The sequence below is a fragment of the Narcine bancroftii genome, chromosome 1 (genome assembly GCF_036971445.1).
Source record: "Narcine bancroftii isolate sNarBan1 chromosome 1, sNarBan1.hap1, whole genome shotgun sequence".
In the NCBI taxonomy this organism is placed as follows: Eukaryota; Metazoa; Chordata; class Chondrichthyes; order Torpediniformes; family Narcinidae; genus Narcine; species Narcine bancroftii.
The window spans coordinates 319932120-319951387 of record NC_091469.1 but is presented as its reverse complement, the minus strand read 5'-3'; the positions used below and the strand labels follow the sequence as shown (position 1 = coordinate 319951387).

Sequence of the window (19268 nt, the reverse complement as noted above, 5' to 3'; positions counted from 1 at the left end):
TTTATATTATTGAATTTTAAAATGTCTATAACTAATCAAATTTCTAACTCCAATATGAGCGATTGCATTTAAAGTCATGTCAACCACTAATTTCAATATTAATAAGTTCAGAAAAAAGAAAATAAAAAAAATTAATAAAGACTAAAAATAATTGGAAAAAACCCCAAAGAGAAAAAAAAATGATTACTCGTAGTAGTTGAGCACGTGATTTTCTCTAGAGAGAGGGACGCTATCAAATCCAATAATGGTGGTGTCTGCGTGGGAAGGACCATATCCTTCCACCAGAGCAGAATGGGCCTTCTTGTGATCAGGGAAGCAAAAGCAATTACATGGGATTGAGATGGAATCAAAATTAAGTCCATTGGTCCTCTCATTCCAAAAATAGCAATAAAAGGGCTTGGAGAGAGATTTACATCAAGAATTAAAGATAGTGCACTAAATACCTCTTTCCAGTTGTTTCAATGGGAGGAAAATAGCCAGAACACACAATATAAAAGAAGTGGGGGCTTGGTATTACCTAATTTGAGGCTTTATTACTGGGCAGCAAACATTAGATATATCATTATTTGAATACATCCTAATGAATATTCAGGTACCTCAAGGTGGATTAACTTGGAGATGAAATCCCATTAAAAGACATTCCTTTCTCTCAAGACTTGGAGCACATTTGCCTTTTTCACTCTCCAAACTAACTGATAATTTGATAGTTCAGCATCCTTTGCATACTTGGTTCCAAATTAGAAAGCACTTTGGTTATCATAGATTTTTATTAATTAGTTCAATTTCACATAAATCCCTTTCTTTTAAATCTTTGGATCAACACACTGAATATCCAACCAGGACCACTGAGTATAACCAATCTTTCTGGACTTGTCTCTAGACCAAAACTTTGCCTCTTTTGAGCAATTATCTGCCAAATTTAAATGACCTTATCAACATTTTTTTTTGCTATTTACAGATTAGGAGCTTCTTAAATATTGAGGCTTCCCCAAGACTTAGATTTTAATCTTATCTGGGAAGTTTATAATCTTAGACCCAATCAGAAAGGACTTCTTTCAGCCCTTTATGAACTACTTTTTAAGATCTAGCAATAGTTCTTTATCTAACATTAAGAAAGTTTGGGAACATGACTTTCAACAATTGTTTATTGAAGATGTATGGGATTATATTTTGAAAAATAGAACACGGAAATGAAACAGAACAGCATTCTCTTTGTGCTAAACATTCTTCATTACAATTTAAAGTGCTCCAAAGTTCAATTAGCTAAATTTTATCCCAATATATCCTCTAAATGTGACAGGTGTACCATGCAAAAATCTATCCTACAGAATCTTGAATATATTTAATGAGGCAGCCTCTACTACTTCCTCTGACAGAGATTTTCACAGAAAATCAGCGAGGATTTTGAAAATATTTGTTATGTATTTGCATACTTATTGATTATTGAAACTAATACAAATTAGCAGTTTAAAAACTACATACATGAACAAATATTATGACATATGTGTATTTCTTAATATTTAACATTTTTGTAATAAAATATGCATATAAGAATAAAAAATGTGTATTTAATATTTTTTGATGTCTTTAGTTAAGCAAATTTGGCCTCCCCTGACCTATGTCCTCTTGGCTGTTGGCCTGCGCTCCTCCCCCTGCTTCTTCTTCCCACCATCTCATTCAGGCACCTGCCTGATTTTTGCTCAGACCTTGGCGAAGGGCTCAGGCCCCAAAATGTTGGTTGCGTTATCTTTGCCTTCCAGGAAGGCTGAAAGACCTGTTGAGCCCCTCCGGCAATTTCCTACAATCTTGTTTCACTCCAGCTAAACAAAGAAACCCTCTGCAGACAGAGACTAACAGCAAAAGAATTCCTTACCTCACATCATTAGTGGAGGTTAGTCACTACATTGACAATTGGTTCTCGAAGACCAGCCATTGTTACCTTCTCCAGGCCAATTAGTTATATGTTGCTCTGGTAAGAGACCAGATCATTTGCCAACTTTTGCCAAAATGTATATTTTGATTTTTGATCAATAATACAGTATGTATTATCTAAACTTAACTTCTATTGATGATGGTATACAATTCAGGATTTTTCTAAATCAATCACAAAACATGATAATGCTTTTGTTCATTGGACTGAAGTAATTTCTGAACCCAGTTAGCCACTAGAAATTTATGTCCTGAAAAAATTCATCAAGGCGAGTACCACAGGTCTCCTTCAAGTACAACTCATGCATCTCCCTCCAAAGATTATGAGTATATTTCAGTGGGCGAAGCACAGATCTGAGATTGGCGAATTTACAATGAAAAAGGAAAGTGAGAATAATGGCATCTGCTTTGACAAACTACCTCAGTGAGTAATGCTAATTACATGTGAAATCAACTGCTGTGGATCCTTGACAAGATGATTCAATTGTTCACTCAATTGGGAGTTTCACGTAGTTACTTTCCGCTCACAATTTACTTGCATCACCCATCGTTCACAGGATCAGCAGTAAAAGTCCAGTCATCACACTTCTACTAGCTCTCCCCAGCTCCTTCCAAAAGCTCTGCAAATCTTCCCTCAAGAACCTATCCATTTCCCATCTGAAATCATTGAATCTATTCAGGCCAGTTATTCCAAACCAAATTCACATACCAATTCTCTGCATGTCTCCACTGACTTAATCTTCAGTTGCCCAATCTTTAACCTCTGGCTGCCAGTCCACCAGCAGAAACATCTAACCCATTTTTAAAAAGAAAAAATAATTTAAATTTTAATTTAGACATCCAGTATTTTGACCCAGGAGACCATGCCACTCAATTTACACCCAATTAACCTACACCTCCGGTACATTTTGAACAGTGGGAGCCCCTGGGAAAATCCCATGCGGACACGGGGAGATTTGAATCCCGATCCTGATCGCTGGAGCTGTAACAGCATTGCACTTACATTGTGCTAACCGTGCCACCCCTTTAAACTTTCTTGCCAAGAATATATCAGTCACATGGAAAATGCAGGCTCACTCTTGTTTTAAGAATAAATTGGATAGATACATGGATGGGAGAGATCTGGAGGGTTATAGAATGAGTGCAGGTCAGGGGGACTAGAGAAGTGATGTTTCAGCACAGACTAGAAGGGTCAAATGGCCTGTTTTATGTGCTGCACTTTTCTATGGTTCAAAGTAAAATAACTTAACTTCATTATTGTTGTTCTGTATTCCTCAATGTATTAAGCCCAGGATTCCGAATGCCTTTTTAAAAATAACCTTGGGGGTGGGGAAATAATATTAATGATAGTAGTTATTAGAGGTACTTACCAGCCAGCATCAAGGCTCTCACACAATCTGATCTTCCTTGCATTCCTGCTTTCATCAGTGCAGTGAACCCATGGACGTTTCTCCTCTCAATGTCAATTCCTGGATAATAGTTCAGCAAGTAATTTGTGATCGTGCTGTGCCCTGCAAGAAAAATAACATTGGTATTTTGAGATCACAAAGCACAGAAACAGATGGCAGCCACGCGTGGGACCGTTTCACCATGAAAAATACCCCTCTTCAAAATTGTGCTTTTTTATGGCCACCAGATTTTTGATGATTACATCTTAATGAGCTCAATCAAAAGTAGAAAACGAAAAATGTTAACGACGTAAAGCAGTTTTTCATCAGCAATAAAACAAATGAAGAAAAATACACTTTTCATTCCCAAGACACAAATCCGAGACATTTATATTATATCACTGGTCTCAATCAGCAAAGCCATGGCAACAGTGGTATGGTGAATTAAAGCAATGTGGGGTTGAGGCTTATTGTTAAAGTTTTTAACTTTCATTGGGAATTCTCCTCAAAGCATCCCAGTTAGATCAGTGGTTTTCAAACTTTAAATTTTTTAAAATGTCGACATTTTTTCTTTGGCTTGGCTTCGCGGACGAAGATTTATGGAGGGGGTAAAAAGTCCACGTCAGCTGCAGGCTCGTTTGTGGCTGACAAGTCCGATGCGGGACAGGCAGACACGGTTGCAGCGGTTGCAGGGGAAAATTGGTTGGTTGGGGTTGGGTGTTGGGTTTTTCCTCCTTTGCCTTTTGTCAGTGAGGTGTCGACATACAGCACAGATAATAGGCCATTTCAGCCCTCGAGCCTGTGCTGTTCAATTTGCACCCCATTAATCTACACTCCCGGTAGGATTTTGAATGGTGAGAGAAAACTGGAGCCTCCGGGGAAAACCCACGCAGACAAAGGGAGAACGTACAAACAGCATGTGATTTGAACCTCGCTTCCGATCACTGGCACTATAAAAGCATTGCGCGCTAACCTTGCTGCCCAAAAAAAAAGTTGAGAACCACTGCTCTAGACCCAACTGTGACTGAAATATCTTGCTTGAGAAAAATTGTCATTGGCCCCATTTTCTTTGGAGGTCTGAAACTGTGCACATAATGAGTCCATGAGGAACAATTAAAACAGTGGTTTTCAACCTTTTCTTTCCACCCACATCCCACCTTAAGCAATCCCTTACTCATCACAGAGCACTGATGGCATAGAGAATACTTAAAGTGGGATATGGGTGGAAAGGAAAAAGTTGAGGACCACTGAGTTAGATTATTGCTTCTGCCAGTCACTTCACCAAGTTCTGCCAAAGCTGCTCATTCTACTTCAGCAGGAGGTAAAGCATACATCGGAAAGAAAGAGGAATATGATTAGGCCATTCAGCCCATCAAGCCTCTCCACACAATACAGGATAATCAAAGCTGTTCTGCCCCATCTCATTTTCCTCTTCTCTCTCAGTTCTCAGCCCTCAATTCCCAGGTCATCAACTTCCTTTATAAATAATCCCAATGAACCAGCCTCCATATTTTCTAGATTCACTATCCTTGGAAAGTACATATATTCTGTTAGTAGCTAATCCCTGCTTTATTCTCGCAACACATCATTGAGGAGAGACTAAGTCCCAACTCTTCCCTTAAGAGTCATGAGGAGAAGAGGTAAAAAGACCATCTCCAAAATATCCTTGTACAATGAGTCTTGTTGGCAGTACCGTCTGAGTGAACTACACAGAAGCCACAAGAATGTTCTTTTCAAGGTGCTTCATACTGTATTAACAAAGGCCACTACCAGCACTGCTGAAATAGTAAGATCAGAGTACCAAATTAGAACCATGCAGCTCAGGGACAGGCCCTTCAGCCCACAATCTCTGTGCTGACCAGGATCCCAATCTAACCAATCCCACCTGCCTGTCCATGTGTCTGGTCCAAAACATTGCTACTGCATCTACTTCCATCACTTTAGGCAGCCACCATTCATTGTGTAAAAGTGAGCATACATTATAAATCTCCTTCAAACTTTTCCCCTCCCTACGCCCTCCAACATTTGACATTTCCGCAGTGATCCAAGACAGACAGATGGGCTAGCTCCTTCTTGGAACAAAAAAAAGCAATCTGCTGGAGGAAATGTTCAGGTCGAGCAGCTTCAATGGAAGGAAAAGAACGGTGAGTATTAATTTTGTTAACTGGAAACAATTTGAGAACGTGCGGGCTACAACCATGGATGTTCGGTCCATCCGAAGAACTGTGGTCTGGTTGTGTTCTGCGGCAGAGGAATCCATTTGAAGTACAACTTCTCAAGCTCAAAGAAGCAACATTTACTGTCACTGCTACCTGCTGATGTTGGCAGACTGTAATAGCATCTCGGATGGCAAAGGGGACGCACTACCTTGAAGCCAGTCAACTCCAGCTTTCTGAAAAAAAAGGCAGCTCATCCCCAATTAGGTGGACTTGAATTAAGGGGATGGGAGATTACCAGAGGCAGTGGCTTTAAATAGCATAGGAAAGCCTTGAGGATAACACCCTCATGTGTCAGGCAGGCTATTTGTCCATGCATTATTCTCATTAAATGAGACATTAAGCCAGTACCTTGCACTTGCTATGCACTACAGTATTCCTCATTAGTCCCAAACCCAAGCATTTTCAAATATTGATAATTTTCCACTTGAAATATTATCAAGGGATCATCTCCAGCACCAAAGTTCCACAGAAATCAAGTTGTTTGTTTTTCAGTATAAAAATGGAAGAAGGAATGTCTGTGTAATTCGTTTTCCCTCAACTCTGGGACCTGAACTTTCCATGCAATGTCCCCCCAGGCATCAGCAGTCTATTGAGAGAAATTAACTAAAACACCATTAAAGATCGTAGGATTTTAATTTATAGTTAAATTTAGACATACAGCACATTAACAGGTCTTTTTGGCCATCCAATTTACACCCCGTTAACCTGTACCCCCGGAATGCTTCAAATGGTGGGGAGAAATTGGAGCCCCCGGAGAAAGCCCACGCAGACATGGGGAGGACACACAAACTCCTTGCAGACAGACCGTGATTCGAACCCCAGTCCGGTCCCGATCGCTGGTGCTGTAAACGCGTTACGCCAACTGCTACGCCAACCCTGCTGCCCTTAGGCAGAGATTAATTTCATCCATGACCATTTGTGGGACGTCAATTCTTACAGAACGCAAATGGAGCTTTTGCTCTACTGAGACTATGTTGACCTCCATTTACACTAGTTCTGCACAAAACTCATCATGGAGTCATAGAGCTGTACAGCTCTCTTCGACAATGCCAAGTTATCCACCTGAGCTATTAACATTTGCCTATGGTTGACCAATATCTCTCTGAACCTTTCCTATCTATGGACCTGTCCAAACTTTTAGATTTTGTAATTGGACTGGCCTTCACCACTTCCTCTGGCTGCTCATTCCATATTCCACCACCCCGCGTAGGAAAAGTTACCATAAAGCATAGGCTATTTAGCCCATCAAGACTGCCACACCATTTGATCATGAGCGGATTCATTTTTCCCATTCAGCCCCACTGCCTAGACTTCTCCCCATAATATCTAATCAAGAACCTATCAATCTTTAACTTAAACACACCCAATGGGCTTGCTTCCTCAACTGCCTGTGGCAACAAATTCCACACATTTACCACTGTCTGACTAAACAAATTCCTTATACCTCTGTTCTAAGCAGATGCTCTTCAATCCTGTTGTGTCCACTACTCTCCCACCACGTGAAACACCCTTTCTACATCTACTTTGTCCATGCCTTTCAACATTCAAAATGTTTCAGTGAGGTTCCCCGCCTCAGTCTCCTAAATTCCAGAGGACAGGTCAAGAGCTGTCACACACTCCTCATAACCCTTTCATTCCCAGAATCATCCTCTTGTCCCCTCCAAATCTGCCCACACTCTCATACCTATGCCCTCTAGATTTACACCTTTACAGTGCCGGTGATCGAGACCGGGGTTTGAATCAGTGTCTGCGTGGGTTTTCTCCGGGGGCTCTGGTTTCCTCCTACTGTTCGAAACATATCAGGGGTGAGGTTAATTGGGTGTAAATTAAGCAGCACAGACTTGTGGGCTGAAATGACTCGTTACCATGCTGTATGCCTAAAAAAAAAGCAATATATAGATGGACAAAACTGTCAGTATAGACATGATGAACCAAAAGGCCCACCTCCATGATGTACAACTCCATGATTCTCCCAATAGATTACCACTCACTCACAAGGGACAATATTCAGTGGCCAACTTGTGCCTTTGAATCTGTCATACAACAGTTATGCCATTCACTCCCTATTCCCATCAACTCCACCACCACTGTCCCCTTAAATTCTATCTATCAGCTACACAAGGGGCAATTTACTTAATCACCTAGCAGAGCAACCACTGCAGCTGGTGTGTTTTTCCATTTACTTTGAATTTGTTTTAAATCATCTAAATTTAGTCAATTGATTGGCCTTTGCAATATCAAAGAACTGATTAGCCATCAGCTGAGGTGTGGCCTATCCTTCTCCAACAATTGATAATCATCAGTGATGAGTAATCAATCTCATTTATAAATCAAGCCCAAATGTATATAAATAACACTGGAGAACAAAGATTTTGCTTCCTGAACACTTTTGGGTGTATTTTATGAATTTTGTGCCTTTGATCACAAAAATCACCTTAAAACTTTTATATCACATACCTTTTTTTTAGATACAATTTATTTTTGTGATTTCCTGTCATATTTTAAGTCCACTTCAAGCAGACAAAACCACGAAGTGCGACATGTCATGGAAAGTTCATTTCCTGCATTTGCACTCGGACTCCTTCCCTGCTGATCCTGGTGCAGCCAGTGACAGACACGGTGAAAGGTTCTACCAGGATATTGCGACAGTGGAAAAGCGGTATCAGAGCAAATGGAATCCATCAGTGCTGGCCGACTATTGCTGGGCACTGACATGAGAGGCATCAGATGCTGAGTACAAACAAAAATCAGTCAGTTGAACTAACACGATGTTTCAGCATCATTATGCGATTTAACATGGTAAATTCTCCAACTTCCTACATGATACAGCAAATCTGAAATTATCTTTGTGTTCAGCTTGAAGTTGTCTATCATAATCCCCAACTATTTTTCAGGAAGCAAAAAAAATGTTGTCCAGCATAATCAGTCTATCAAGGAACAGCTAATCACTTAACAATCCCATTCCTCATTGTATTGCTTGGGAATGTCCTGTTCTAGTCACAAATTGATTACAATCAGGAATATGGTTTGATTCATACAAGCATCATATTTGAGCTTATGCTTAGAAGTGAGCATGAAAAACTGGCACTAACTTCATCCTGACAAAGTTACTGCACCGCTAACTACATTTCACTGATCACGTTCCTAGCAGAAGTTCTGCTTCGGAGAACATTTACCTCGACAACTTTTAATTTTTATTTAAATTTTCATTTATTTTAATTTTTTATTCATTTATTTCCTCAATTTTTTTTCCAGTTGCTTTGGTTACCAGTTGCTTGAATTCTGAATACTGGGGATTTTACTGTACCAGTCAAGTGTTTCACAGATACTGTACATAGAAGGGTTTTTAAATCCTATTTTCATTGCTCCAAAGATTCATTTTCTGCATCCTCATACATTTTTCTCTCAGGTAGACAGATATAAGTAGCTTTTGAAGAAGGAGATTAAAAGGTTTTCAGAAAATATAAAACAGTTATGTTGCACTGCAGTGCAAAGTCCTAAAATCTCTGGATTAGCTGCTGACCAATACAAAATTTCACCATTCAATCATTTTGTAATGCACTACCAACTGGTTCTTGCAGCTGGGAGATGACAGAATTAATACAAGGTGTCCTTTTCTCTGTTTTCACAGGCGGGGTTGGGGGGGGGGGGGGAGGGGGAGGAAACATTGCAGTAACTTGAGAACAGGGAAAGATCAATTTTGGTCTCTCAAAATCTATTCTACTATAGATACCGAGGGGCGGCACAATAGTTTTTGTAGCCGTTAGCGCCATGCCTTTGCAGCACCAACAATCGAGACCAGAGTTCGAATCCCATGCTGTCTTTAAGGGGTTTGTACGTTCTCCCCGTGTCTGCGTGGGTTTTCCCCGGGGGTCTCCGGTTTCCTCCCACCGTTTGAAATGTACCGAGGGTGTAGGTTAATTGAGCGACACAGATTCGTGGGCCGAAAATGGCCTGATACTGTGCTGTATGTGTAGATTTAAATTTAAAATTTATTCAATAAGATCATGACTGAACTTTCATAGAAATTTGAGACATACACCATGAAACACATCTCAAGATTCAATTTATTCTCATTGTAATAAAAACAGTGTCATATAACATGGAATTGCTTTGGCCTGCTGTAAGGCAGATGGATTTGCCATTGGCAGAAATTGCCTGAAGCGCCTCTTGCAGTCAGAGAGAGAGAAGCAAAAGAGAGACCCCCCCCCCACCCCCAGAGTCACAGAATGTCCGTGGATTCACCTCCAGCCCTTCCACATCCACACAGTGTCCAGTCCAAAATCAGAACCTCCGACACGATCAGAACCCTTCAACTTTGGCACACCCTCGCATCCCAGCTGCAGGAGTCTGCAGCCTGGGGCGAGTCCTCCAAAAGCCCACAGCCTTGAGTCGCTAGCAGCCCCAGCCTCGAGTCGCCAACAGCCCGCCACATGTGTGGGTCTTTCAGCCGCAGACCCCTCCCTCACTGGTTCGCTGCCATAATCACCGTACCGTGAGTCGTATACTCTGCTTCGCCTTCTGAGATGGGGTGGGGTTGGTCTCCCTGTTTACTGGTGCCCTGCGCCAGTCCTCTACTCCCCTGGAGTCTGCAACCCTTCGTTGCTGCTACCAGTCATAGGTGCTGCCCTGTGGTCACGAGATTTTAAATAAGACTGCCGTAGGCTCCTTTTAACGGGCCTTTCAAAGCCTGTGATGGTAGTTGACCGAGCGGCAGGACCCAGAGGGAGCACTGTATCTCTGCTCCTCACTCTTTGTGGGTCGGAACCAGTGGCAGCGCCGCCATTTTCCATCTTTTGGCCCAGTTACACTCATTGCACCTGAATCCATTTTTAAAAATTCTCCACAAATTATCATCAGCTCCCCCGGATTCCACCATCTACCTACATGCTAGGGGGAGATTAACAGTGGTCATTTAACCTACCCATCACGACGTGCGGGAGGAAGCCCATGAGGTTACAGGAAAAACGTGCAAACTCCACACAGGCAGCACCCTGGGTCAAGAAATGAACCCAGGTCACTGGTGCAATAAGGCAGTGGCTCTACGAGCTGTACCACTGCAGAATAACTGCTGATAGACTTTACAACAATTGAAGAATTCAAAATCAATTAAGCACTGGGTTAAAGTACTTACAGTGAGGTGGAGATCAGCCTTTGCCACAGAACCTTAAAAAAGTTAAACACTGTGAAAACTTGCATACAAGCAAACATTACTTTTCCAAATTCCAGGAAACACCACAAAGAAATACAGCGAGAGCCCACCTCTGATTCTATTAAATCTAAAGATCTTTCCTGAAGATGTACATTGGATCTGGTCTAAATCTAGTTTGCATTCTGTGCTTATCCATTGGTTCTCCACCTTTTCTTTCCCGTTTACACACCACTTTAAGTAATCCCTATGCCATCAGTGCCCTGTGATTAATAAGGGATTGCTTAAGGTGGAATGTGGGTGGGAAGAATAAGGTTGAAAACCACTGATCTAGGCCAACTTTCCATTAAAAATTTTGACACGTGGCATTATGATGTTGTGGCCATTAGCGAGACGTGGGTTTTTTTTAAACTTTATTTATTTGAAGAATTATTAATAGTAATACAAAGTACATTCCATAAAGAAAATTTTATAAGTATATATTAAAAAAAATAAAATTAAAAAAACAAGACAACTAAAATAAATTAAATCCCCACCCTTTCCCACCCCATCAGCCCACTCTCTTAAGGAGAGCTAAAAATATATAAACAAAAATTAAAAGTATATAATAAATCAAAATATATATATTCCAAATATGGTAACCACTTATTAACAAAAAAAGAGTAATTGTCATGTAAATTATATGTAATTTTTTCCATAACGATACGCTTTCAATTCATTATGCCATCGCATATTAATCACTATATTATCTTTCCATGTACTTGCTACACATTTTAGAGCCATAGACAATGCTAAGTATATAAATGCAATTTGAAATTTATCCAACCCTAATCCCCTTAAAGGAATCATATAATCCATTAATAAAATAGATGGATCTAATGGTAACAAAATTATATAATTTTTCCCAGAATGGTTGTACATGCATACAAGACCAGACAGCATGTAAAAATGTCCAGTACATACACCACATCTCATGGCTTGGTTCAGCATCATGCTGAAGAAGATTGAAAAGAGGGTTGGTGCGAGAACACAGCCTTGCTTCACGCCATTGTTAATGGAGAAGGGTTCAGAGAGCTCATTTCTGTATCTGACCCGACCTTGTTGGTTTTCGTGCAGTTGGATAATCATGTTGAGGAACTTTGGGGGACATCCGATGCGCTCTAGTATTTGCCAAAGCCCTTACCTGCTCACGGTGTCGAAGGCTTTGGTGAGGTCAACAAAGGTGATGTAGAGTCCTTTGTTTTGTTCTCTGCACTTTTCTTGGAGCTGTCTGAGGGCAAAGACCATGTCAGTGGTTCCTCTGTTTGCGCGAAAGCCGCACTGTGATTCTGGGAGAATATTCTCGGCGACACTAGGTATTATTCTATTTAGTAGAATAATGAAGACACTGTTTACATCCGGTACCGCACGGATGGCAGTCTCTTCAATCTGAGGCGCCTGCAAGCTCACACCAAGACACAAGAGAAACTTGTCCGTGAACTACTCTTTGCAGATGATGCCGCTTTAGTTGCCCATTCAGAGCCAGCTCTTCAGCGCTTGACGTCCTGCTTTGCGGAAACTGCCAAAATGTTTGGCCTGGAAGTCAGCCTGAAGAAAACTGAGGTCCTCCATCAGCCAGCTCCCCACCATGACTAGCAGCCCCCCCACATCTCCATCGGGCACACAAAACTCAAAACGGTCAACCAGTTTACCTATCTCGGCTGCACCATTTCATCAGATGCAAGGATCGACAATGAGATAGACAACAGACTCGCCAAGGCAAATAGCGCCTTTGGAAGACTACACAAAAGAGTCTGGAAAAACAACCAACTGAAAAACCTCACAAAGATAAGCGTATACAGAGCCGTTGTCATACCCACACTCCTGTTCGGCTCCGAATCATGGGTCCTCTACCGGCACCACCTACGGCTCCTAGAACGCTTCCACCAGCGTTGTCTCCGCTCCATCCTCAACATCCATTGGAGCGCTTACACCCCTAACGTCGAAGTACTCGAGATGGCAGAGGTCGACAGCATCGAGTCCACGCTGCTGAAGATCCAGCTGCGCTGGATGGGTCACGTCTCCAGAATGGAGGACCATCGCCTTCCCAAGATCGTGTTATATGGCGAGCTCTCCACTGGCCACCGTGACAGAGGTGCACCAAAGAAAAGGTACAAGGACTGCCTAAAGAAATCTCTTGGTGCCTGCCACATTGACCACCGCCAGTGGGCTGATAACGCCTCAAACCGTGCATCTTGGCGCCTCACAGTTTGGCGGGCAGCAACCTCCTTTGAAGAAGACCGCAGAGCCCACCTCACTGACAAAAGGCAAAGGAGGAAAAACCCAACACCCAACCCCAACCAACCAATTTTCCCTTGCAACCGCTGCAATCGTGTCTGCCTGTCCCGCATCGGACTTGTCAGCCACAAACGAGCCTGCAGCTGACGTGGACTTTTTACCCCCTCCATAAATCTTCGTCCGCAAAGCCAAGCCAAAGAAGACACCACATCTAAAACAAGAATCCGAATTACTAAAACCATATTTTTTCAATTTCTCTGGTGTTAAATACAATTGATGTAAATAATTATAACTATTCCATATCATCAATTTAGTAACACTGTCATGACACATATCTGCCCAATAGTCTTCAGGAAAAACAAAAGCTAAATCATTTTCCCATTTAAACTTAGACTTCTCCCATTCCGACATCCATATTGTCTTGTAATATTTGATACATAACAGAATATAACCCATTTTTGGTATAGAAGAAATCAAAGACTCGAATTCCATCAATACAGGTAAAATCATCTCTCTACCATACATATTTTTCACCAAAGATCGAAGTTGATAATAAACAAATAATGAATTTTCAGCAATATCAAAACACTCTTTCAATTGATTGAAAGAAAGAAATTGACTTTCTACAAAACAATCCTTTAATGTTTTTATACCCTTAAAATCCCAACTCTTTAAATGACTATTAAACATTGAAAAAGAAATAAGCTGATTATTACATAATGGAGTTAAAATTGACAATTTACCTTTTGATCCTAAAATCTTATTTTTTAACTCCATAATTGTAATAAATGTTTTAATATCGGCATATTATATTCCCTCAACAAATTTACATTCCATCGAAATATAAATTGATATACCTCAACTTCAGGAATACAGGCCATCTCAACTTTAGCCCAACTTGGAGGGTCCATATCCATCAATCTACTAATAAATTTCAACTGGGCTGCTTCATAATAATTCTGAAAATGAAGCAATTGAAGCCCACCTAACGCATACTTCAAAGTAAATTTATTTAATGCTACCCGTGGTAGTTTACCTTTCCATAAAAATTCTCTCATAACCTTATTTAAATCCTGAAAGAAACTCTTTGGAAGAGAACACGGTATTGATTGAAATAAATATTGAATACATGGAAAACTATTCATCTTAATACAATTAACTTGACCAATTAAAGTTAACAGAAAATCTTTCCACTTAATTAGCTCTGCTTTAATCTTTTTTAATAATGGAACATAATTTAACTTGTGTAAAGATTGATACTCAGTATTTAATTTGATCAGACCATTTCAATTTTATGATATTTTTATACTCTGAATAATTTCCTTCTCCAACTGGTAAAATTTCACTTTTATCCCAATTAACTTTATATCCAGATAATGTTCCATAATGTAATAAACATTCCCGTAAATGTGGCAATGATTATTCTGGGTTTGTTAAATATATCAAAACATCATTTGCAAACAAATTAATCTTATACTCTTCATCCATAACTCTCATCCCTCTTATCTGTTCATTCTGCCTTATTGATTGAGCTAACGATTCAATAGCCAATGCAAACAAGGCTGGCGACAATGGACAACTTTGTCGAGTGAACATGTCAATTTAAACGATGATGAAACTTGACCATTTGTCACCACCCTAGCAGTCAGGTTCGTATATAAAGATTTAACCCAACCAATAAAAAAAAGAGCCAAATTTAAACTTCTCTAGTATTTAAATTAAAAAAAATCCCATTTGACCCTATCAAAGGCTTTTTCCGCATCAAGCGCAACCGTGGTTGGGCTGCTGTCGATATGCATTGACCAAACTAATCAATCGAAGAATATTATCTGAAGCATATCTATTTTTAATAAAACCGGTTTGATCAACATGTATTAATTTAGGTAAATACTTAGCAAGTCAATTTGCTAGCATTTTTGCTATTATTTTATAATCAACATTCAATAAAGAAATAGGTCTATACGAAGACACTTTCAATGGGTCTCTATCCTTTTTCGGGATTACAGTAATTAAAACATTAGAACAAGATTCTGGTAACTCATAATGTTCAGTCATTTCTTGTAATACCTTCCCAAACACCGAAGATAAATCTTCATAAAAAGTTTTATAAAATTCCACCGAAACCCATCATCACCTGGTGACCTTCCATTGGGCATTTCCAACATAGCCATCATATTCTCTAATTCTGTAAACGGAGCCTCCAAATCCGTAACTTCCTCCTCTTCTACTGCTGATAACGTTAACTTAGATAAAAAAGAATCAATAGAACCATTATCCTGTTTCCCCTCAGAAGTATATAATTTTTTATAAAATGAATAGCTGGTCATTAATTTCCTGAGGTTTATAGGTGACTGTTGAATTTTTTTTTACAGCATTAATAACCTGTGAAACCTGTTCCTTCTTTAACTGTCATGCAAGTACTTTATGTGCCCTCTCACCCAACTCATAATATCGCTATTTAGATCGATTAATTAAACATTCAAATTGATAAGTCTGCAACATATTATAACGCAATTTCAATTTAGTCAAAGCCACTTTTTTTTAATCTTCTGTCATTTCCTTCTGAAATTCCTTCTTCAATTCATCAATTTGTTTTTCTAATTCAAAGCTTTCAACCATATACTGTTTCTTAACTTTAGTGGTATAACTAATAATCTGTCCTCTTAAATAAGCTTTTAACGCATCCCATAACACAAAACAACTTTTTACTGAATTTGCATTTTCAGATAAGAAAAAAAGTAATCTATTCTTTAACAAAAATCACAAACTCTGGTTTTTTCAACATTGTATTAAATCTCCATCTATAAGATGAACGTACCACTTCTGAACTTTGATAAGAAAAAAATAATAAAGAATGATCTGATATAATGTTCCTTTTATATTCTGTCTGTAATACCCTTCCTTGTAAATGTGCCGATGCTAAAAAGGAATCTATTCTAGAAAATGAATCATGTCAAGACGAATAAAAAGAAAAATCCTTCTCTGTAGGATTAACCCCTCTCCAAATATCCACTAAATTTAAATCCTTCATCAAGGCTCCAATTTGTATCGCCATCTTTGATTTCTTTATACTTTTTGGGGATCTATCCAACAAAGGATCGAAGACACAATTAAAATCTCCCCCAACTAAAATATTTTCATTAGTTTGATTTAATAACAAAAAAAGCATCTGAAATAAAACACTCATCATCCACATTAGGTGCATAAATATTAAGCAAATTCCAAAATACAGTAAAAATTTTACAATTCACCTTTAAAACCCTTCCAGCATTCCCTTCCATAGTTTGCAACTCAAAAGACAAATTCTTATAAATTAAAATTACTACACCCCTTGGCTTAGAATTAAATGAGGAAAAAAACATGTCCAACCCAATCTCTCTTCAATTTCAAATGTTCTTTTTCAGTCAAATGTGTTTCTTGTAAAAAGGCAATATCAATTTTCATTTTCTTGATACAAGCCAAAACTCACTTTTGCTTAATCGGATTATTCAACCCCTGAACATTAAAAGTTGCAAATTTCAAACTAGACATCCTTATAAACTAACAATATAGTCACTTACTACAAAATATCGCTCCCTGTCTAATAAATGAAAACTACTCTATCTCCCGTAAATATTTTTTTAAAAGAAAATATATAGAGAAACATTTTTAATTATTCCCTCCCCCAAAGAAGAAACACTATCCAAAGGTAGTAACGCCCTAAAAAACTGGGTGTGGTAAACCCCACTAGTGGCAGATGACTATCAAAGATTTCAGTGCTATCCACCCCCCCCCCCCAGCCAGAAATACATCATTCATATTAATACAATTCAATACTGTAAATATATTCAACCCAATGACTCCATTCCCAATGATTGTTCCGGGTCTTCAATGTCAATAAGACTTTGTGTTAAAACCTCTTTCATTGCATTTTTCCCATTCTTCCCATTCTGCCCATTTCCATTTGCCCTCTTTTTAGGCGACGATGGCGAAACTCTTCCATAACCACGTAAATCCAGTAACGAATTAGCAAAAACTAACGCATCATGATCATTCTCAAAAAATTGAGATTGAAAGTTACCATAAAAGACAGCAGGATATCGAAAAGCAAATTTATAACCCTTCCGCCATAGTACTCCTGTCGTCGCCTAATAATTTCTTGACTCAAATCTGCGTAAAAAAATACTCTGTTATTTTGAATCATTATTGGAGATTGACTTTGTCCTGCCTTCTGTCCCGCCAACCGTAATATCATTTCTCTGTCTTGATAGTTCAGGCACCGAACTAAGACCGCTCGTGGTGGTTGTCCCAGTAACGGTTTCTTTCATAACGCTCTATGTGTCCTCTCCATTACTAGATTTCCCGAGAAAAACTCTTTACCCAACACCTCGGGAATCCAACTCTTAAAAATTTTTATTGGATCAGACCCTTCAATGTCTTCTGGAAGACCCACAATTTTCACATTATTTCTCCGACTTTGATTTTCTAATGAGTCAATTTTTTTCAGTAAGTCTTTCTTCTGGATTCCCCAATCCACAAACGAATCTTCCATTTTCTCTATTTTTTCCTTATTACGTACAACTTGAACTTTACATTCAGAAAAAGCTGTTTCAATTTAAAAAAAAATTTCTTGCACTGTATCCACCGATTTAATACATTTATTGACATCCCTCTTAAGTGCAGACATATCTTCAGACATATTAGATATTTTAGTTGTCACTTCCAAAAACCCTCGAGTCATTTGTTTAGATATATTATCCATATGATAACCAATCCCTTCCAAAACTGTACAGACTCCATTCCAGATTCCAGTTCCACATCTTGAGGCCTACCTCCAATTGTTCCTGTGAACTGCTCGTTAAAGGTAAGTCCTCTTCTTCTTCCAACGTTGTTGGGCCCTTCCTGGTGCGGCTGCGGGTTTGTACACCCGATGGCGACATCCTGACCACGTCGGGACGCCGCCGCTCAGGTCCCCACCACAGCCCACACACAGTCCAATAGTTCATGGACCCTGGAGTCACCCCGCATGCCCGGCAAGGCCAGGGACCGCGCAGAGCCAGTTTCCAACGCCATTCTGCGCGTCCCTGGTTCACCCCACGGCAGCCCGGGCTCAAGGGTCTCTCAGCCGGGGTGCCCGCACGTCCGACATCACAAATGTGCTAATCAACACCGGCCAAGCTCGTCAACATGCCGGTGCCATCTTGTGGAGACAAGGTCAGCGCTGGTGTAATACTCAGCCTAGCAGGAGTTCTCTGTGCCTTGGAGGTTCCAAACAACAATTCTGTGGCTTCAACTGGACAGGTAGGCTTAATTCTTCAGCTCTTTTAAAAGGTAGTTTCTTCTGTAATTGAGCTTTCATTTTTTTAACATTATTCGCCCTTGTGAGCCAGTAATGTTCCCAAAAATAAAAACACAACTTTTATTCACTTAGATAAAATTAAGACGGGTGCTTAAAAAACTGGCTGAGGAGTAGGATTGCACGTCTGCCCTCTACGCCATCTTGCCATGCCCCTACCAAGACGTGGTTGAAGGAAGGTTGTGACTGGCAGTTGAATGTTCCAGGATTTTGCTGCTTTAGATGTGACAGAGTTGGTGGATTAAAAGGGGGAGGTGTGGCATTACTTGTCAGAGAGGATATTAGAGCAGTGCTGAGGCAAGGTAGACTGGAGGGCTCGTCAAGGGAGGCAGTGTGGGTAGAGCTGAAAAATAAGAAGGGTGAGGTTACTATTATGGGGGTATATTATAGGCCTCCAAATGGGGAAAGGGAACTAGAAGAGCAAATGTGCAAGAAAATAGGTGAGATGTGCAGGAGAAATAGGGTGGTGTTGATTGGGGATTTCAATTTTCCAAACATAGATTGGGAAACGCAGTCAGTAAAAGGGCAGGATTGATTAGTATTTATGCATTGTGTTCAGGATTGCTTTTTGCAGCAATATGTTGAGACGCCAACTGGAGGGAGAGCAGTGTTAGATCTGTTGTTTGGGAATGCAGTGGGGCAGGTGACGGAGGTAAGCGTTGGAGAGAACTTTGGATCCAGTGATCATGGGTCCATTCGCTTTAACTTAATGATGGAAAGGGATAGGTCGGGTCCAAGGTTGAAGGTCTTCGAGTGGGGGAAGGCCAGATTTGGAGAAATGAGAAGGGATTTGCAGAGAGTTGTGTGGGCTGATCTTTTTGCCGGAAAGGATGTAGAGGAAATTTGGGGGGCATTTAGGGGTGAGATTTTGAGAGTACAGGATCTTTATGTTCCAGTCAGGCCGAAGGGGAAAACTAAAGGTTCGAGGGAGCTGTGATTTTCTGGTGAAATTAAGAATTTGGTTCGGGACA

General features: G+C 40.0%; 1 protein-coding gene across 1 annotated transcript in view; it reads right to left on the bottom strand.

The window, feature by feature from the left end:
- The window catches only part of LOC138747598 (ankyrin repeat domain-containing protein 33B-like), an 85141-nt gene that overhangs the window by 11250 nt on the left and 54623 nt on the right, over nucleotides 1-19268 (bottom strand). The window contains exon 3 of the mRNA XM_069906974.1: nucleotides 3300-3440. Coding sequence (XP_069763075.1) covers nucleotides 3300-3440 — 141 coding nt within the window. The remainder of the gene's footprint in view (nucleotides 1-3299; nucleotides 3441-19268) is intronic.